A 23,175-nucleotide genomic window follows, 5' to 3' on the forward strand; every position below is an offset into this window, starting at 1 on the left:
TTTTTTTTTTCGTTTTTGCATCCCCAAAACCTAGTTCAGGGCTTGACACATATTACTTGAAATAATAAATGCATTACCTTGCCCAATTAAACTTCATTGCCCCCACTGAGACAATAGATTTTAGCCTATGAAACAAGCACCATCTGGGTTTGGGAAGCTGGTATGGTGATAACAAAGCAGGATTTCTTAAAGCTTAGTCCGTGGACCACCTGTGGTAGAATAACTTGCTTGTAAAATGTAGATTGCCATGCCTCATGCCAAGGGATATAATTGGAAAGGTGTAGGATAGGGTGCAGAAATTTTCATGTCTTATAAATTCCTCTGGGTGATCTGAGAACCACTGGGAAGGAAAGGAAAGGAGAGGAAGAAACTGATTTGCAGTCTCACAACCTTTTAATAAATTCTCATAAAGTAGTGGCAGGGGCTCTATTTCCAGTCCTGGCTCCTGAACTCATGGTAGGACCTATTGCTTCTAGGAGTGCTCTCCAGAATTAAGGCCAAGATTAGGAAACGACTTAAAAGTTTATTTTTCACTCATGTGAGATAAGCTTTGAGGCAAGTAGTGAAGTGCTGGAATGGAGGAAGATTCATGAAGTCATCAGCAACCCAGGCTTCTTTACTCTGATGCCCTTGTTCTTTTTTTTTTTTTATAATAATTTTTTTTAATTATACTTTAGGGTTTTAGGGTACATGTGCACAATGTGCAGGTTTGTTACATATGTATCCATGTGCCATGTTGATTTCCTGCACCCATTAACTCATCATTTAGCATTAGGTGTATCTCCTAATGCTGTCCCTCCCCCCTCCCCCAACCCCACAACAGTCCCCGGAGTGTGATGTTCCCCTTCCTGTGTCCATGAGTTCTCATTGTTCAATTCCCACCTATGAGTGAGAACATGCGGTGTTTGGTTTTTTGTCCTTGTGATAGTTTACTGAGAATGATGTTTTCCAGTTTCATCCATGTCCCTACAAAGGACACGAACTCATCATTTTTTATGGCTGCATAGTATTCCATGGTGTATATGTGCCACATTTTCTTAATCCAGTCTATCGTTGTTGGACATTTGGGTTGGTTCCAAGTCTTTGCTATTGTGAATAGTGCTGCAGTAAACATACGTGTGCATGTGTCTTTATAGCAGCATGATTTATAGTCCTCTGGGTATATACCCAGTAATGGGATGGCTGGGTCAAATGGTATTTCTAGTTCTAGATCCCTGAGGAATCACCACACTGACTTCCACAATGGTTGAACTAGTTTACAGTCCCACCAACAGTGTAAAAGTGTTCCTATTTCTCCACATCCTCTCCAGCATCTGTTGTTTCCTGACTTTTTAATGATGGCCATTCTAACTGGTGTGAGATGGTATCTCATTGTGGTTTTGATTTGCATTTCTCTGATGGCCAGTGATGATGAGCATTTTTGCGTGTGTTTTTTGGCTGCATAAATGTCTTCTTTTGAGAAGTGTCTGTTCATGTCCGTTGCCCACTTTTTGATGGGGTTGTTTGTTTTTTTCTTGTCAATTCGTTTGAGTTCATTGTAGATTCTGGATATTAGCCCTTTGTCAGATGAGTAGGTTGTGAAAATTTTCTCCCATTTTGGAGGTTGCCTGTTCACTCTGATGGTAGTTTCTTTTGCTGCGCAGAAGCTCTTTAGTTTAATGAGATCCCATTTGTCAATTTTGGCTTTTGTTGCCATTGCTTTTGGTGTTTTAGACATGAAGTCCTTGCCCATGCCTATGTCCTGAATGGTAATGCCTAGGTTTTCTTCTAGGGTTTTTATGGTTTTAGGTCTAACATGTAAGTCTTTAATCCATCTTGAATTAATTTTTGTATAAGGTGTAAGGAAGGGATCCAGTTTCAGCTTTCTACATATGGCTAGCCAGTTTTCCCAGCACCATTTATTAAATAGGGAATCCTTTCCCCATTGCTTGTTTTTGTCAGGTTTGTCAAAGATCAGATAGTTGTAGATATGCAGCGTTATTTCTGAGGGCTCTGTTCTGTTCCGTTGATCCATATCTCTGTTTTGGTACCAGTACCATGCTGTTTTGGTTACTGTATTCTCGGTAATTTTTGATCATTATTTTTACAAATATGTATTCCCACATGGGACTCTCATAATACTGATTTTGTCACTTTTGATTGTATATTTCATGTCTCTTACTCTTCATATTTTTCTATTTATTATCTTCTAATTCCTTCAAGAGGAATCCTTGATCTAATATTCCAGTTCAAGATTTTGTTCAGTATCTATTCTTTCCTTCAATTCCTGTATTACATTCTTTGTTGAAGCTAACATAATTTTTTCTTCTAAATCAGATTTATTGAGGTATAATTTAATCACTGTAAACTCCATCCTTTTAGTTTACAGTCCTGAGTTTTGACAAAAGAATCCAATCATATAATTACTACCACATTCCAAACAAAACATTTCCATCAACTGAAAAAGTTCCTTGTGCTCCTTTTTAGTATATACTTCCCTCCAATCCAAGTCCTGAGAAACCAGTTATCTTTTCATGTGTTCTTATGCTTTTGCCTTTTCAAGAATATCACATAAATGTAATTATATAGTCTGTAGTCGCTTTAGCCTCTACTTAGTAGAAGGCATTTGAAATTCATACATATTATTGCATGAATCAGTAGCTCTTTTTTTTTTAATTGCTGATTAGTAGTCTACGGTGTGGATGTTCCATCCTTTATTTATCTACTCACCAGTTAATAGATGGCTGGGTTATTTCTAATTCGGAGCTATTACTAATAAAGCTGCCAAGAACATTTGTAAACAAGACTTTGTATGGATATATGATTTCACTTATCTTGGGTAAATACTTAGGAGTGGAATAGAGGAAACATTGTTTTCTTTTATAGTATTTAAGTTTTTCAGATGTCTTATTGTGTTTCCATGGAAACTCAAATATTCCTGAGCATGTCAGCTAAGTTGGGTGTATATATGCTTGGTGCCTGGGGTGGCAGGTCCTGAAGCCCAAGTCCTAGCACTTGCTAATTCTGGTGAGGTTTATTTATTTATTCTTTAAGAGCAGGAGGAGCGTGTGCTTCAGAAGGGAGAAGCGCCATAGTGTCAACCAGTTCCCACTTGCCACTTCCTCTCTACCCTGGTGACCCTGACCCTCCTTTCTGCCTCCCTGCACCTCTGCTTATGGTATATTCTTCTCTTCCAATAGCTGTCCCAGTCGTCATTGCTGAGAAGGGATCAAGGGAAAGATTCATCAGAAGCTGGCCAGTTGTTGAAACCTATAGTTAACTATTTTCTCCCCGAAGGCTGAAGGACCATTTTGATATTGTCTTCATCGTTACCTCTTTTTACTACCCTCAGATTTTAGTCCGTCACTTCACCCCATTGATCTCCTTATCTCTGATGTTTAAATGTGTTGTGGCATGAGAAAGCAGGGATAGAATACATAAAAACAGAACAAAACAAAACAACTATTTTGAAATGTTTGGCTGTTAAAAGGAAAAGGAAATGAGGTTGGTAGTGAGGTCAAGAAAGAATTTTTTGTTTTGTGAAGCTGAAAATGACAAGATCAAATTTGCATACTGTGGCATTGGTCTCAGTAGAGAAAGAAGTACTAATTCTAGAGAAGAAAGGGAAATAAAGGTCTGAATATTTGTGCCCCACCCACCCACTCAGAATTCATATGTTGAAATATATGAAGGTATTAGGAGGTGGGGCCATTAGAAAATGATTGGGTTGTGAGGATGGGGACCTTATGAATGGGGTAAGTTCCGTTACAAAACGGTCCAGAGAGAAACCTCTTACCCTTTCCACCATGTAAAGACATGCAAGATGGCACCATCGATGAACCAGAAGTGGGCCCTCACCAGACACCAAATCTGCTAGTGCCTGGATTTTAGACCTCCCAGCCTCCAGAACTGTGGAAAATAAATTTCTGTTGTTTATAAGCCACCCAGTCAATAATATTTTGTTACAGCGGCCCAAATATGCTAAGACCATTTGGTAAGAAGCTGGAAATGTCCTCTATTGTAACAGAATGGAAAATAAAGGACATGACAGCTACAGATGCAAGAATGTTTGTAGTTTGGTGGAAGAGAAATGATTTTATAACCAATATCTTTAGTTATTTCATAACTAACACCTTTCAATGAAGTAAAATGTAAGATCATTAACCAAGATTAAGGGAAGAAGGTGTGATGAGGATGAATTTGAAAAAGTTAAAAAAAGTTTGTATATTCTACTTTCAATTCCTTTTCTCCAGTTTCCTCTTAAATCCCCTTTTTTATGTCACCAAAACCACTTTTTCCAAGGTTCCTGAAGTCCTCTGCATTGCAATAAACCCAGTCCTGAGTTGAGATGACAGCAACAGAATTTGAGATAGTTGCTCACACCCTCCTCTTTGATATATTTTCCTCTAGAGTATTTTAGAGCTCCATACTCTATCTGTTTTTCCTCTATCTCCCTTTTTATTATTATTTCTTAGTCTCCTTTACTGGTTCATCTTCTTCTTCCCAAACTGTTAATGTTGGAATGCTCTAGTCATGAGTCCTCAAACTTCTCATTCCTCTCTATATTCATTCCTTTGGTGATCTCACCCTGTTTTATGTTATAAAAACTAACTACATATATGCTGACAACTCTATTTCTAGTCCAGGATTCTCTCTCAAACTGCAGACTTCCAAATACCTATCTTCGTTTCCACTTAGACTTCTAACAAATGTCTTATCCTCAATATGCATACAAATAAAATCTAGATTTTCTCCCACAAAATGATTCCGTATGGTGCCTTCTCATCTCCATTGGTAGAATTTCACTCTTTCATTTGCTCAAGGCCAAAAACTTTGGTGTCATGTCTTATTGTTCTCTTTCTCTCACATTTCACATCTCTTCTACTAGAAATTCTGTTTCTATAGCTTCAGAATATGTCTACTATGATTATTTCATGGCTTCTGCACTACTGAGCCACCATGTTTTGCTGGATAGTACAAGAGTTTTGTCCCTATGCCCCTGACTCACAATAGTTTATTCTTAACACATCAAACGCAGAAAACCTTTTAAAGTATAAGTCAGATCATGACCCTCCTCTATTTAAAATCAGAAGTGCTTACACATTTCAAACCTCAGAATATAAGCAAAGTCCTCACAAGGTCCTGGAAGGGCCTGTATGGTCTGGTGCCCCAATACCTCCGTGACTGGCTTTCTTCCAACTCTCTCCTTTACTCACTCCATCCCAGCCTGCTAGCCTCCTTGTTGTGCCTTGGATGTGTCAAGCATGCCCCTGTCTTAGCACATTTAGTTTCTTTTCAAATCAGTTATATCACTGATCATTTTATAATTTCTAGCATACTGTGAAAAATTTTCAGCTTAACCTTTATCTCCAAAATCATGGTTAAGTATGGTTGTTTTCAGTCTGGTTCTGAAAAGACACATTTCTTAATCTCTGTGGGTCTTTTTTGGTTGTTTATTATTTCTGCTCATCCTCATTCACATTGTCTTGCCTTTTTGTGTATCTGAATCTGATTATATGCTAGACATCCTATTTGAAAATTTCTTAATAGAAATGGAGACTTCAGATGATATTACCTTTCCATAGAAAGTCTTTTCTTTGTTTCTGTCAGACATTGGGAGCATTAGCAAGAAAAAACTACCTGAATTTAATTTAAGGTTCTGAGATGATTTTTTCTAGACAGTCATCTTCAGATGATTTGATACCAGGCTGAAGACCATGTGAGTCTTCTGGGTCACTCTTACTCCTAGGGGCTCAATCTGTTTTTGGCAAGTCCTGGTTGACTTTCTCTCTCTATACCTGTGAGATATCAAAAGTTTGGGTTAGCTTCTCAAGCAGCTCATCATTATTTGCAAACATCCCCAGGGCAAAAGCAGTTCTGAAATGCTGGGCTTCTTTCTTCAGGTTCCCATCCTCTTTTGATTTTGCCCAGTAATTATTCACTTTCTTTTTAGTTCATTGATGTTTTTGATTAAATAGTTTTCAATATATTGGTCAGATTTTTTATTGTCCTTTGTGGAAAGATTACTTCCAGTTTTCTATCCACCATTCTCAGAGGAGAGAATCCACCTTAGAAACTTTGCACTTGTTCCCTCTTGTTGGAATGCTCTTTATCTAGAATACTACATACTCAACTCCCTTACTCCTTCAAGTCTTCGAAGTCTCCTTCAAACGTCACCTTCTCAACACTGATCATCTAATTTAAAATTGTAAACTCCCAGCACTCTTGACCTCCTTAACATCTAGGTGTTCCAGAAAAATACAAGGTATTTTGTAGAAGCAAATAAATTTTTATCTGGAAGCGTATGTTACCATAGGCTTCAAATTATTTCTACTCTTTTTCATTGCATTTATTCCTTTCTAACATATAATTCTCTTATTTATGATTTCATTGCTTATTTCTTTTCTTCCAGAATGTGAACTCCTCAATGGCAGGACATCTTTGTCTCTTTTGTTCACCAATAAGTCCCAGGGGTGTAGAACAGTGACTGGCACACACAGTAGATACACAAATATGTATTGAGTGGATGAATGAATCAAATAGCTATTTCATCTCAGAAAGTGGGCCTACAAAAGAAAAATTTGGGTCAGTACTGCACATTTGAAATGGATAATTATTAATTTAAAATAAAATTAATTAGTTTGTTTGAAAGAGTTTCTCCAACAGTGTTTTGCTTCTCAGATACAAGTATGGAGAAAAATGGATGGTAAGGTCAATTTAGGGTTGAGTTCTTTTTTTTTTTTTTTGGAAGTGAACTTGTCACAGGAAGAGAGGAAGATAAAAAAATGAAAGTATTAAAATGGCTTATAATATTAAATAATATGAGCTAAGAGGTAAAGCCAGAATAAAGCTGATGAAGGTCAGTGATTTGGAAGTCCCAATGATGTGGATGTTGCACTAGTAGCACTAGAGAAATGAATAAGGTGGATAGGAGGTAGAGTTCTGAGTGTGGGACATTTGTAATTGAAATTTCTGAGAGTTTCTGTTTTACTGGTGAAGGTAAAGTTAAGGAGCTTTCTGGGAGTGAATGATTGAAATGGAGTAGATGAGAACATCTTTGTAATTGAGGAGATCAAAAAATTGAAAAGACAGAGATTTCTACATGAATTTTGAAATAGGCAAAAATTATGGAAGAAACATGAGGAAAGAACTGTTATGATCCATGAGTTAACATCATCAATAAATAAGGAGAAATTACCAGAAAGCTGATAGTCAGTGAAAATAATAATCAAGTGATATCATTTTATAAAACAATTTTCTAAAAAAGATATTGTATAGAGAGAGCTATGTTTAGAAAGTCTCAATTGAGAAGAAGGTGAACACATTCCAGAAGTTGAGTCTGTTATTATTTACTTTATTATTTCAGATGTATAATTGTTTTTATTTTCATACAGACTCCTACAACTCTTCCAAGAGCAGCTGGTCGAGAAACCAAATATGTAAGTACCTTTATAATTATACACACTGCTTTTCAAATGGGTGCCTGTGCATGCTTTGGAGAGAACACAATTATACAGTAATTTAAATAGAATTAATTGTTTTTTTATAAGTTTAAGAGTAGGATGATATGATTGGCTCAGATACAGAAAATCAGGTTATGTCAGAGAAAAAACATCAGGTAAGCTTATCAAATAAATTTGTTCTTAAGTGAGGTCTAGTTGGATTAGTTTAGCTAAATAAAACAGAACTGCTACACCTGCTTCCTGATTTTCTAGTTATCAACACTTAGATGACATTTTCATTTTTGTAATGGTTTATTATGCTTATAGAATAGTCAACTCATATACTTGAAACGTTAAGATTTGTCCATTTCTAATGGGATTGCCAGTGTAATCAACTTTGACTCTTTTGTTGCTTTCCTGCATTTAAATTATTAACAAAACCAATTTCCACTTATGAGCAAAACCAGATTGATAGTGGATAGATATAGACTCACATTCAATTCAAATAATTATGAGTAGCTGGCTCTGAGTGTGTTAGACATACACATACATAGCCTCATCCCAACTGCAGTGTTCACTCACCTAATAATTGTATTTTCCATCATGTGGTCAACTTCTGCTTCTGACCAAATGTATTCTAGTAGAAACAAGATTATCTCCTTAGTAAGTGTTTAGTGTTAAGTCTAAAACAAATTAGTAAACTATTCCACTTAAGTTACACATTTGTAGTTTTTATCATAATTATGAAGAGTAAATAGTTATTAAATGTGTATTTTGTGCCATATCATCATTGTAATTTATACAGTTCTGCCTTCATTTGAATCTCCCCAAGGCAAGTAATAGACTGGGTGAAATTACTACATTTTATCACATCCAGAAAATTATGTTTAGAGGGTGTGGGTAGGAACACTGCTTAGAGCATTTCCTGACGTTTCACTGTTATTTTTCATTATTATTGGAAGCCATTTGGAGTAATACTTAAAAAGAATGAAGGCATTGGTAGACTAGACCCGAGTTTAAAATCACAGTGTTGCTTTTAGATAACTGTCTGATTGTGGGAAAATTACTCACCATTTTACCTTTATGTGCCTTTGTTTCTTCATCTATGAAATGGGGATACTAATAATTTTCTTATGTAAGATTTATATTAGCTAATGTATGAAAAGCCGTTAATGGAATTCTGGTACAAAGGAATTGCCCGATAACTCAAAGCTTTTCCTTTCCTTTCCCTTTTTCCTTTATTCACATCTCCTTTCTTCTCTTCCTCTTATCTATCTTTGGAAGACTAGAAATATCTTGATTTAATTGAGTTCCTTGATTCGCTAGTGGGTGCAAGAAAGTTTCCTAAAGGTGTCTCTATACTTTTTGTGACTAATTTTTTTTTTTTTTTTTTTTTTTTGAGACAGAGTCTCGCTCTGTCGCCCAGGCTGGAGTGCAGTGGCACAATCTCGGCTCACTGCAAGCTCCGCCTCCCGGGTTCACGCCATTCTCCTGCCTCAGCCTCTCCGAGTAGCTGGGACTACAGGCGCCCGCCACCACGCCCGGCTAATTTTTAGTAGAGACAGGGTTTCACTGTGGTCTCGATCTCCTGACCTCGTGATCCGCCCGCCTCGGCCTCCCAAAGTGCTGGGATTACAAGCGTGAGCCACCGCACCCGGCCCGACTAATACATTTTACGAGAGCCAGACCCCCCAAAAAGTTGCTGCAATTTTTGCTCTCTCACCTTCTTCTCTTATCTACTCTTGCCTTTCTGCAAAATGTCTCTAATTAGATTAGTTTTCAGTAGGTTCAAAGGGTTGATGTCATTATCCATTCCTCTCTGGGAGTGGTTAATTTGCTAGCAATTGAAATGATTCTGGAGCGGCTTCTTCAATCTCCATAGTTAGAAATAATTTCAAAGTATTCTTTACTTTCAATCAGTTATCAGATTTAATTAAAGTAGGTTAACTTTCATGCCCTTAATGATGTGAGAGACTTTAAGTCATTCAAAGTTAAGAATGAACCGTCAAACAGGTTCAGTACAGGCTAGAACAAATATAAACTCTAATTCAGATAAGATTCTTGACCTTAATTAAAATTCGTTTCCCATGTAAGAAGCTTTGTTTTTACTTTATTTTACAACATGACATTTGAATTGTTGTTTGTGGCCCCTAAAATACATCCACGTCTTTTGGAAGACCATAAAGGATCATTTTACAATGGAAGGTCAAAACTAGTTTGGCGCCAACTCTCGGATTAGTCATATTTGTACATATTTGGCTATAGTTATTACAATTTACTAAGTGATGTCTGATACATTTAGTTTGAGGAGAAAAGATTAAATTTTAGAGCAGAAGTCCACTTTAGCTATAAACTTTGGTCTTAAATGAACAAGAGCTTATCTTGTATGTCTTAAATACAATATGTTCTGATTTTTTAAAAAGAATGACACTGTAATATTTTCTTCTAAAAATCTAATATTCATATTGACTGAGCTATGGGATGTCTCATTTTAAGTATGAGTTTACTAGCTATGAATTAATTAATTAATTTATCACTATATATTTCTGTCTTCTCCCATGAAAACTAAAAAGCAACTCTGAGAAGTCTATTTCTGAAACATTTCAATATTTCATCATCTGTCTTCAAACTCTGGAGAAAGTTGTCATCTTCAGAGTATATACCTGCTGGGACTCAGTGCGTCATTGACCTTGTAGATACTCTTAGATTAAATTCAAAAGCAGGGATCGTGCAGGTTACCAACTCCCATACTGCAGAGGAGGTTGAATAAAGGGAACACATAAATTAGAGCCAAGAAAAAAAAGTTTTGTTACACTTGAGGATATCCTGAACAAGTTAGTACTGACTACTGAAAATTCCTATTTCTGGGAGTTCTTTAAAAGTATAATATATCTGATTACTACGCATTATATGTCTCAAAACACCACTATGCATCCCATGGATATGTACAAGTATTATTTGCCAATTAAAAAATAAAATTTAAAAGGTATAGTATATAATCTATGGATCAAGACTAGTAGAAAAGCTAGTCACTATTTCTAGCTCTGTTACTCCGTTTTCCACCTCTATTCATAGATTCGACAAATATTTATTGAGTGTCTACTGAGTACCATTCACTGAGGAGTCACTGGGGTGAGAAGAGTGAACACAATTACAGGATACCAATTTCCGAAGCATATATTCCAATGATAAGACAGATCGTAAACAGTTAAAATAGTAAAAGAGCAAGATACTTTATTATAGAAATAGAGAGAAGGTAGCCAGAGAACCTATTGATGTTAAAACCAACTTACAAATTTGCTAGTTTTCTATGTATTCATAGGTTTTCCAGTTTTCCTGGGATAATTATAATGGTTTAATAAAATAACAAGAAAGTGTATGGCTAATTCCGCTTTATAGGCCTTTGGTGAAAGACTGACTTCTCTGGAAAAAAAAAAAGAAAAAAGAAACAAAGAAAATCAACTCAAAATAATGTTTCTTTCTTTGGGTCTTTATTGCACATATTGTGACATTTCATACAGTCTGTTTTTTAGGATGAGCCAGGTGCAGTAAAAGCAACACTAATTCAGACTAATTAAAGTAAAGGTTTTCTCCAGTCTGTGGTCTTAAAATGCAGGCTATTTTACAATAATTTAATTGAGATTCTTTTAAGTGTAATAGAATTGAAACTAGGCTAACAATATGTTGAATAGGGAGTGAGCCTTAGGTCACTTGCAGGGTTGGTTAATTTATTATCAATATTTCATTTGATTCTTTTAAAAAGATGCTGAATTCAACAATAATAATAACGAATATTTTGAGCTCTTACCTTGAAAATAAAGCTTGGCTATCTCATTTAAACCATATACCAAACCTATGAGGTGGGTATTCTTATTTTAAAATCTCCATTATACAGAGGGGGAAAACAAGTCTCAGAAGTCACAGAGTAGGCAAAACCCAACCCAAGTTTTCTTCATGTCAAAGTTTCTGCCATTTGATACTTCTATATACTTGTAGAAGTATAAGTACACATTGGAAATAGTTTGCATTCTTTAAATATTTTATCCATTCATATTTATACCCTGGGTCCAAATTATTTCTTCATGCCCAATAACCTTCAGCCTAAACTTAGAAGGAATAATTTCATATTTGGTCATATTAACATCTAAAATGATAGTGATTTGCTGTTTCCAGGGTTTTAAATCATGTGCTTAAATGTACATTAACTCATAATGTATCAGATAAGGTATAAGTGAGTTATTTCTTATGACACTCATTTTTAAAGTTTATTTCCTTCATGTATATAAATAAATTTCCTTTCTAAGCAAATTTTTAATATTTTTATTTTGTGGGTACATAGTAGGTATGTATGGGGTAGATGAGATATTTTGATATAGGAATGCAATGCGTAATAACTACATCATGGAAAATGGGGTATCTGTCCCCTCAAGCTTTTGTCCTTTGTGTTACAAATAATCTGATTATACTCTTTTAGTTATTTTAAAATGTGCAATTAAATTATTGAGTATAGTCACTTGGTTGTGCTATCAAATACCAGGTCTTGTTAATTCTTTCCATTTTTTTTGTACTCGATAACCATCCCCACCTCCCCACCCCAAAGCAACCCCCACCATTCCCAGCCTCTGCTAACCATTCTTCTGCTCTCTATCTCCATGAGTTCAATCGTTCTGATTTTTGGATCCCACAAATAAGTGAGAACATGTGTTGTTTGTCCTACTGTGCCTGGCTTATTTCATTTAACATAATGACCTCCAGTTCCATACATGTTGTAGCAAATGACAGAATCTCATTCTTTATAAAGGCTGAATAGTACTCCACTGTGTATAAGTACCATGTTTTCTTTATTCATTCATCTATGGAAGGACACTTAGGTTGCTTCTAAATCTTAGATATTGTGAACAGTGCTGTGGCAAACATGTGAGTGCAGATACCTCTTTAATATACTGATTTGCTTTCTTTTGGGTATATAACCAGCAGTGAAATTGTTGGATCATACATGGTAGCTTTCTTTTTCATTTTCTGAGGAACTTCCAAGTTGTTCTTTATAGTGGTCGTACTAATTGGTGGTGTACAGTCCCACCAACAGTATATGAGGGTTCCCTTTTCTCCACATGCTCATAAGCTTTGTTATTGCCTGTCTTTTGGATCAGAGCCATTTTAACTGGGGTGAGATAATATCTCATTGTAGTTTTGATTAGCATTTATCTGATGATCAATGATGTTGAGCATCTTTTCATATGCTTGTTTGCCATTTGGATGTCTCCTTTTGAGAAATATCTATTGAAATCTTTTGCCCATTTTAAACTACAATTATTATACCTTTTTATAGAGCTGTTTGAGCTCCTTATATATTCTGGTTATTAATCCCTATAGGGGGTCTAGTTTTATTCTTTTGCATATGGACACCCAGCTTCCCCAGCATCATTTATTGGTTCAGTCTTGATAGGTTGTGTGTATCTAGGAGTTTATCAATTTCCTCTAGATTTTCCAACATATTGGCATATAGCTGCTCATAGTACCTACTAATAATCCTTTAAATTTCTGTGGTTTTATTCCATGCTCCTGGATAGGAAGAATCAATATTGTGAAAATGGCCATACTGCCCAAAGTAATTTATAGATTCAGTGCTATTCCCATTAAACTACCATTGACATTCTTCACAGAATTAGAAAAAAAAAAAAAAAACACTTAAAAGTTCACATGAAACCAAAAAAGAGCCTGTATAGCCAAGGTAATCCTAAGCAAAAAGAACAAAGCTGAAGGCATCATGCTACCCTACTTCAAACTATACTACAAGGCTACAGTAACCAAAACAGCATGGTACTGGTACAAAAACAGACACATAGACCAATGGAACGAACAGAGATCTCAGAAATAAGACCATACATCTACAACTATCTGATCTTCAACAAACCTGACAAAAACAAGCAATGGGGAAAATATTCCCTATTTAATAAATGGTGCTGGGAAAATTGGCTAGCTGTAAGCAGAAAATTGAAACTGGACCCCTTCCTTATGCCTTATACAAAAATTAACTTAAGATGAATTAAAGACTTAAATGTAAAGCCTCTAACTATAAAAACCCTAGAAGAAAATCTAGGCAATACCATTCAGGACTGGCACAGGTAAAGATTTCATGACAAAAACATCAGAAGTAATTTCATCAAAAGCAAAAATTGACAAATGGGATCTAATTAACGAGCTTTTGCACAGCAAAAAAATTATCATCAGAGTGAACAGACAACCTAGAGAATGGGAGAAATTTTTACAATCTATCCATCTGACAAAGGTCTAATATCCAGAATCTACAAGGAACTTAAACAAATTTAAAAGAAAAAAACAAACAACCCCACTAAAAGGTGGTCAAAAGAAGACATTTATGCAGCCAACAAACATGAAAAAAAGCTTAACATCGCAGATCATTAGAGAAACACAAATCAAAACCACAGTGAGATACCATCTCACACCAGTCAGAATGGCAATTATTACAAAAGTCAAGAAACAACAGATGCTGGTGAGGCTGTGGAGAAATAGAAATGGTTTTACACTGTTGGTGGGAATGTAAATTACTTCAACCATTGTGGAAGACAGTGTGGTGATTCCTTAGAGACCTAGAACCAGAAATACCATTTCACCCAGCAACCCCATTGCTGGGTATATACCCAAAGGAATGTAAGTCATTCTGTTATAAAGACATATGCAAGTGTATGTTAATTGCAGCACTATTCACAATAGCAAAAAGATGGAACACAACCCAAATGCCTATCACTGAGAGACTGGATGAAGAAAATGTGGTACATATACACCATGGAATACTATGTAGCCATAAAAAGGAAAAAGATCATGTCTTTTGCAGGAACATGGATGGAGCTGGAAGCCATTAGCCTCAACAAACTAATACAGGAACAGAAAACCAAACACCACATATTCTCACTTATAAGTGGGACCTGAACAATAAGAACACATAGACACGGGTGGGGTGGAGGGGAACAACACACATTGGGGCCTCTCGGGAGGGTAGGGAGACGGACAGCATCAGGATAAACAGCTAATGCATGTAGGGCTTAATGCCTAAGTGATGGGTTGATAGGTGTAGAAACCACCAAAGCACACATTTACATGGGGAACTAATCTACATGTTCTGCACATGTATCTTGAAACTTAAAATAAAATAAAATCATAAAAAAGTACATAAGGAAAAAAATTCTGTAGTTTCAGTTGTAATGTTTTCATTTTCATCTCTGATTTTGTTTCTTCCCTTTTTTTCTTTATTAGTCTACCTAAAGATTTGTCAATTTTCTTTCTTTTCAAAAACCACCTTTTTGTTGTCATTGATCTTTTGAATTGCTTTCTTTGTTTCAAATTTATTTATTTCTGCTCTTATATTTATTATTTTTCTTCTACTAGTTTTGGGTTTGGTTTGCTCTTGACTTTCTAGTTGTTTAAGGTGTTTTATTAGGTTATTCAAAGTTTGTTTTTATGTAGGCACTTGCAGCTATAAATTTCCCTCTTAGTACTGCTTTGCTATATCCTGTAGGTTTTGGTATTTTGCATTTCCATTATCACTTGTTTAAAGAAATCTTTCAATTTCTTTCTTAATTTCTTCATTGACCCACTGGTCATTCAGGAGCATATTGTTTAATTTCCATGTGTTTGCATAGTTTCCAAATTTCCTGTTGTTATTGATTTCTAGCTTAATCTCCTGGTGGTCAGAGAAGATGCTTGATATTATTTTAATTTTTTGAATGTTTTAAGACTTGTTTTGTGACCTAACATACGGTCTATCCTTGAGAATGATCCATGTGCTAAGGAGAAGCATGTGTTGAAGCATGTATAGCTGCTGGATAAAATGTTCTGTAAATATCGACTAGGTCCATTTGGTCTATAGTGCAGATTAAGTCTGATGTTTCTCTGTTGATTTTCTGTCTGGGAGATCTGTCCAATACTAAAATTGGGGTGTTGAAGTCTCCAGCTATTATTACATTGAGGTCTGTGTCTCTCTTTAGCTCTAATAGTATTTGCTTTATATATCTGGGTGCTCCGGTGTTGGCTGCATATAAGTTTGCAACCATTATAGCGTTTTGCTGAACTGACCCTTTTATCATTACATAATGACATTCTTTGTCTCTTCTTACAGTTTTTGTGTTGGTATCTATTGCATCTGATATAAGTATAGCTACTTGTGCTCTATTTTGGTTTTCATTAGCATGGAATATATCTTTTTTCCATCCCTTTATTTTCACTCTGTGAGTATGTTTATGGGCTGTGTATCCTGTAGGCAACAGGTGATTGGGTTGTTTTTCATCCATTCAGCCACTCTATGACTTTTGATTGGACAGCTTCGTTCTCACACATTGAATGATATTATTGATAAGTAGGGACTTACCCCTGCCCTTTTGTTATTAGTTTTCTGGTTGTTTTGTGGTATTCTCTTTTTTCTTTCTCTTTTTCCTGTCTTTCTTTTTGTGAATGTGATTTTCTGTGGTGGTGTGCTTTAATTTTTTGCTTTTTTATTTTTTGTGTATCTGTTGTATGTTTTTTAATTTGATGTTACCATGAGGCTTGTAAATACTATCTTATTCATTATTTTAAACTGATGACAACACTTGACACTAATTGCATAAACAAACAAACATGCAAAAACAAAACCAATAAAAACCCTACACTTTAACTTCATGTCCCTGCTTTTTAACATTTTGTTGTTTTTTTATGTCTTATTATACTATGTCTTAAAAAGTTGTAATTATTATTTTTGACTGGTTCATCATTTAGTCTTTTTACTTAAAAGCAATTTACATACCACAATTACAGTGTTATACTATTCTGTGTTTTTCTGTGTGCCTACTATTACCAGTGAGTTTTGTATCTTCTGATGATTTCTTCCTGCTCATTAACAGTCTTTTCTTTCAAATTGAAGAGCCCTCTTTAGCATTTCTTGTAGACAGGTCTGGTGTTAATGAAATCCCTCAGCTTTTGTTTTCTGGGAAGGTCCTTATTTCTCTTTCATGCTTGGAGGATATTTTCACCAGACATACTATTCTTGGGTAAAAGTGTTTTTTTTGTTTGTTTGTTTTTCCTTCAGCACTTTAAATATGCCACGTGACTATCTCCTGGCTTGTAATGTTTCCACTGAAAAGTCTGCTGCCAGACGTATTAGAGCTCCATTGTGTGTTATTTCTTTTCTCTTTCTGCTTTTAGGATCCTTTCTTTATCCTTTACTTTTGGGAACTTGATTATTAAATGCCTTGAGGTCGTCTTCCTTGTGTTAAATCTGCTTGGTGTTCTATAACCTTCCTGTACTTGAATATTGCTATCTTTCTCTAGGTTTGGGAAATTCTCTGTTATTGTACCTTTGAACATACCTTCTACTCCCATCTTCTACCCTTGTTTCTTTTTCTACCTCACCTTCAAGGCCAGTAACTCTTAGATTTGCCCTTTTGAGGCTATTTTCTAAATATGGAAGGTGTGCTTCATTGTTTTTTATTCTTTTTTGTCTCCTCTGACTGTGCACATTTTCAAATTACCTGCCTTTGAGCTTATTAATTCTTTCTTCTTCTTGGTCAGTTCTGCTATTAAAGGACTCTGATGCATTCTGCAGTATGCCAATTGCATTTTGGAGCTCCGGTATTTCTGCTTGATTTTGTTTTAATTATTTCAATCTCTTTGTGAAATTTATCCAATGGAATTCTAAATTTCTTCTCTGTGTTATCTTGAATTTCTTTGAGTTTTCTCAACACAGCTATTTTGAATTCTCTGTCTGAAAGGTCACATATCCCTGTTCTTCCGTGATTGGTTTCTGGTGCCTTATTTAGTTTGTTTTATGAGGTTATGTTTTTCTGGATGATCTTGATGCTTGTGGATGTTTGTCAGTGTCTCGACATTGAAGAGTTAGGTATTTTTTGTAGTCTAGACAGTCTGGGCTTGCTTATGCCTGTCTTTGAATTATCAGGCAGAGACATTTGGTTTCTTCCCTTACTTTCTCTCAGAGAAATGAAGTCTCTCTCTCTGTACTGAGCTACCTGGAACTGGGGGTGAGATGCATGCACCCCTGTGGCAAGTTCCCCCAGGCCCTCCGCGGTTCCACAAGTGTTGTCTGGGAGACAGGGTTTAGAGTCAAAAACCTTAGAAATTTACCTGATATTCTATTTCTCTGAAGCTAAGCTAGCACTCAAGCCACAATACAAAGTTCTTTCTGCTCTTCCCTCCCCTTTCCACAGGCAAAAGAGCCTCTCCCTGTGGCCACCACCACCACCAGCACATGGGCTGGGGCGGTGGTCTGCCAGGCCACCACTGATGTTCACTAAAAGCCCAAGGGCTCTTTAGTCAGCGTGTGGGAAATACTTCCAGGCGGGGACTCACCCTTCAGGGCAATGGGCACCCTTCTGGCCCAGGGCTGGTCTAGAAATGATGTCTAAGAGCCTATGCCTGGATTCAGGGACCTCAAAAGCCTGTTTGTTGCTCTACCTCCCTGCGATCAAGCTATTACCTAAGGTGCAAGACAAAGTTCCCTTTACTTTTCTCTATGCTTTTCTCAGACAGAAGGAGTCTGTCACTGTAGCCACCACAGCTGAGAATGTGATGGGTCACACCTGAAGTCAGCCCATCTCAGAGCCCAAGGCCCATGGTGTACTACCTGGGTATCACTGCTGGTTATTCAGTACCCAACGGCTCTTTAGTCAGCAAGTGATGAGTCCGGCCAGGACTGTATTTCCCTTCAAGGCAGTGGGTTCTCTTTTTGCCCAGGATGTGCCTAGAAACATCATGAGCTTGGGCCTGTAATGGGGGCATCATAGCTCTGCCTAGTGCTCTATCCAATTATGGATGAGCTGATCTCCAAGATGTAAGACAAAGTCCTCTTTACTCTTCATTCTCCTCTCCTTAAGCAGAAGCAAGGAGTCACTTCTGTTGCTGCGAGCAGCACTGTCTGGAGTTGGGGAAGAAATAGCACAAGTACTCCCTTAGCCATGCCAGCTGGTGTCTCCCTAGGTCACTTACCACCCTAGTCTACTGGCTCTGAGCTCAGTGCAGTACTAGGAGTTGCCTAGGAATTGCAGTCCTTATGTCCTAGACTTTCAAGTTTGTCTAGAATCCCAGAGCACTTTTGCCCATGGTGGTGAGCCTTGCCAAGAGAGTCAACTTCCAACTGCTGCGATGCGCAGTTCCCCTCTGTATAGGCCTACTCCAAATGCTCTCTCCATCTGTGGGCACTGGCTGAGCCCAGCATAGTTTTGCTTTCTGCTGTTACAAGGCAGCACTGAGTTCAATGTAATGTCCCCCAGTTGCTGTGCTCTCCCTTTCCCAAGTGCACAGACTCTCTGTGCTGCATGTCACTACTGGGGGGTGGGGGGGAAGGGTGGCATTAACAATTCAAGACTGTCTCTCCAACCCCCTTCAATGCCTCTTTCAGCAATATGAAGTTAAAACTAGGTACTATGATTGCTCACCTAATTTGGTTCTTGAGAGGGTGGTTTTCTGTGTGCAGATAGTTGCTAAAATGTGGTGTTCCTGCAGGAGGTACGAACACTATAAGTTTCTATTCTTCCATTTTGCTCCACCCCTCAGGGATGAATTATCTATTAACATTCTATTTCATTCTATTTTCATTATATGAACTTTGCAGAGGGAATTTTTTGTCTTTGCATTATATGTGCCCTTCTAAATGTTTATTATTTTTTTATTAACTACCAGTATAAATTCATCACATTTATATAATTCAAAACCATAGTATGCTTTCTTAATAAAGAATAACCTCTGAAAATAGGGTAGTATTTGGTCCTATTACTAATGCATCAAAAAACTCTTAGTTGGAATCACATTCTATTGGTAACAACTTATTTTATAAATCCTCTACATTTTATAAATTACTTTTAGGTGCAAAGGAAATATCTGAGATGGAATTATTAAATATTAGATAGCATACAGGTAAGATCTCATTTTAATGAGCTTGAGAGACAGAAAAATGTCATTACAATGGAAGCATATTCCTTCCAAAATATCAGAGTATATTGAAAAATGTGTCAAACTTTTAAAATAATATTTTCCGCTATATATACAGATATTCAGGTCATCTCCAATTTCGCCAGCTCACACACTCTTCTTGTTGTTATGCTTGGAAACGTTGCTATGCTGGAGTGTTTCAGAGGTGATGTGCAATAATGCAGTCATAGATCTTAGGATGAGAGGTGAATTAATCCAAATCAGGTCCAGATCTGCTTCAAGGTGGGATGATGCCAGAGATTTGATGAGTTACAGGAAGAATTGGGAACAATTTAAGCAAGAAATTCCACTAGACTGACCATTACTTATTTCCTTTTATATTTGTTCAGAAATATTTCTGCAGTGTATGTATGTATGATAGGGTTAAGGAGGGAATGGAAGATGGTCTTCTGCATTCTGCTAGATGAGGAGGCAGAGAAGAGATTGAATGAGACAAACCTTCTGCCTTGTATCCTTTTCCTTGCCATTTTAGATTTCATCAAATGGGAAGGTGCCTTATTTCAGACAAACTTCCTCTTGATCTGATCTTTTATTTCCCTATTTGCACATATAAACTATGACTTTTACTGATCACTTATGCCCACTTGTTCTTTCTACCAACTATGTTCATGACAAGTTAGAATCATCATTCCCGATCTTAAAGAATCAAACTTAAAAAAATTTCTGTATCTACTCTTTATGTTAGATATTACGGGGGTATATTACTAACTTAGAAATGGTCTTTAGTGAGATATTTAGACAGGGTAAGTTCTTTTTTTTTTTTTTTTTTTTTTTTTTTTTTGAGACAGTCTCTGTTACCAGGCTGGAGTGCAGTGGCGCGATTGTGACTCACTGCAACCTCCAACTCTTAGACAGGATAAGTTCTATAGATAGTAAGAATAAGCAGTTCAAAGTAAGGAAGGCATGATGTGTCATAATATATCTCATGGCCTTGGCGTCTAACATTTTCCACATGGATTCATTTTTTTGAGTAGTGCCTTATGTACAAATAATAGGAACACTCTCCAGGTTAAGAGTAAGACAGAGTCTTTATCATTTTATAATTTTATATGTCCTCAATGCCAAGCTTAGCACTCAGTAATAACTAAGTGCCCAATTCTTATTTTGAGTCTTGTCTTTCTGCTTACCTGTACATCAGTCTTGAGGGGGAGAAATAACATAATTCAATTAGCACATTATCACGGATTAGAGCTCTTGAACTTTGAGAAAGGAAGATTCAGGACAATTAGAGTCAACAGGGAAAAAGGGAAAAGAAGCATCTTAATGGTATCAAACCTGACGTTATATTCAGGTGGAAGGGACATGACTGCTGAAAGGCAAAAAAGGCATGCTAAAAGTAGAGTACCAGAGTACAGAAAGAAAAGGCAACTGTTTAACACTTTCTATCTAATGCAACTTGATTTCTGCCCCAGGCCCCCAAGATGGTGTCTGTTAGAGTGATGCCGACCAAAAGGATACCTGTCATGAATGCGAAATGCTGCAGATTGCAAGGAATGGCAAATCTAGATGATGAATAAGGAGCTTGGCTGTTCTTTGTGTGCCTTTGGCATCAAGTCTTTGGGAAATGAAAAGGTTTCTCCAAAGCTGGCTTGGGGCAAGTGGTGCTTTGTGTAGGAATTTATCTTTCAGTGGATTTCAAATCCTTACCTTTACTTAGTCTTTAACTCTTTTAGTTTCTATATAACTTAATTATTTAATTTATTTTTTTGAAATAATTATTTTTGCCTTCATAATTTTTTGACTGCTCTATTAGTTTTTTAAGTATCTTTTTTTGAAGGATGCAGTAATGGCCAAAGCCCATCTCTCTCTTTCTCTCATTATTTTTTCTTATATGATTAAAACAATGTCAAAGGCTGTATAATATGGGTTATGAATTTTTATTTCACACAAGAGCCATTCTTATACTTATCTCAAATGTTACTCTTCCCAGTTGGTGTAAAACTGGAGAGATATGAATGACCAAAATTTTAATGTTGTTCAAATCCAATTTCAAATTTATTTTTAGGTACTTCAAGTTTCTTCTCCACCTTTATTCAGGTGATGCAGGTGTTCAAATGTAGCAACCTTTTCCCATCACCTGCTTAGTTCACCACACAGTCTCTCCTCACATTTTGGAAAATAATTGCTATAATATTGATGACATAATTATAGCTATAACTTCTAATAAACAGCATTAACCTGTATTAGACATGCACAGGGTGGTTTCTCAAAGGATTGGACGTAATTGGGTTCATTGAAAAAACCTGGTTACTTTAGTGATAAAATATATAAGTCACTATTCTTCCTCTTTGCTAAGGACAAATCTGTATTAGTATTATGCATATCCACTCCACTTTACATTTAATTTTGCACTTTCTCTGGGAAGTTTCTGATAGCAGTGATATGGAGTTCATAATACTGGATGAAATAAAAATGTCTGGGGGTGTCTAAAGCATCTTATTATTATGTCATGATTCTCAATAAAGGAATTTGGGGGATTTATAGAGGCTGGATAAAAAGATATTTAGATTTTTTCCTAATTTAATTAATATGTTTGAGTCTTTTCTCTCTTTTCCCTATGATAATAATTTGGTATTATTTAGTACAATATACTAAAAATATTAGTAGTACAAATTGTATGAATACTTTATTGTTAGTATGTAACTTCTTTCCTATAATTATTGAGGTAGAAATTTAACCATTTTTTCAGTTATGATGCATTTAATTCAGCATATTTCACAGAAGCTATTCATTTAACTTAGGGGATCAATAGAGAATGCTTTCATTATTGCAATAAGAAAAAATTGTTAAATGGTATAAAACCTAAGATTTTAGAAGAAATCATTATTATTACCTATATTCCATTATGAGGTTAATAATGAAACCTTAGGTGAACTGACAAAAACACCCTGATGGATATTCTGAAGGGCAATTTTCCTAAACCTCAGTGCACACTAACCTGGCCCACAGCAATTAGAGAAGGGGAGCACTTAGCCAAGACACCCTACTGCCATCAAGCAACCAGGAATGGCAGCAAGCAGTGCTACCTGTAAAGAATGACATGAGTCAAAACGCAGAAAACAAACATTGTTAGACACTGTGTACAAAGGACTTCAGGTGCCTCATCATTGTTTGGTGATTCATACTCCTATATACTCGGTGATAACATGGAACCATGAGGCTTTCAGTTTTCAGTTATGGTTGATCTCTAAGAGATTAAAACAATAACGATACATCAAAATAAGCTCTGAAATATTTGCAATTTCAAAAATGGAAATATTTTGGAACATAACTTATTGTACTTTAACCAAGCATATTTACAATTATTCATCTGTATGCTGACCGGTTCCTGTCAAAATGGAAGGCTAAGCTGGTGTGAAAGTTTAGCCTCCCATGTAAATGCAGAAATGCTTGATAAAACATAAGTAATCCCTGGATGCCATAAATGAAGTGAGACTTCCAAGTTTGTATTAGTCCATTTTCATACTGCTATGAAGAACTGTCTGAGACTGGGTAATTTATAAAGAAAAGAGGTTTAATTGACTCGCAGTTCTGCATGGCTTGGGAAGCCTCAGGAAACTTATAATCATGGGAGAAAATGAAGGAGAAGCAAGGACTTTCTTCACATGGCAGCAGGAGAGAGAAGCGTAGGCAAAGGGCAAAGAACCCCTTATAAAACCATCAGCTTTTGAGAGAACTCACTCTCCATCATGAGCTCAGCATGGGGGAACTGCCCCTATGATCCAATCACCTCCCACCAGTTCCTGCCCTCAACATG

At 36.4% G+C, this 23,175-nt stretch overlaps 1 protein-coding gene across 4 annotated transcripts in view; it reads left to right on the forward strand.

The window, feature by feature from the left end:
• The window catches only part of MLIP (muscular LMNA interacting protein), a 165,253-nt gene that overhangs the window by 62,654 nt on the left and 79,424 nt on the right, over window positions 1–23,175 (forward strand). For all 4 annotated transcript variants that reach the window (XM_032140872.2, XM_032140871.2, XM_058432601.1 and 1 more), the window contains one exon: window positions 7,374–7,418. In XM_032140872.2, coding sequence (XP_031996763.1) covers window positions 7,374–7,418 — 45 coding nt within the window. The remainder of the gene's footprint in view (window positions 1–7,373; window positions 7,419–23,175) is intronic.

The sequence above is a fragment of the Hylobates moloch genome, unplaced genomic scaffold (assembly GCF_009828535.3).
Source record: "Hylobates moloch isolate HMO894 unplaced genomic scaffold, HMol_V3 SCAFFOLD_20, whole genome shotgun sequence".
Taxonomy (NCBI): domain Eukaryota; kingdom Metazoa; phylum Chordata; class Mammalia; order Primates; family Hylobatidae; genus Hylobates; species Hylobates moloch.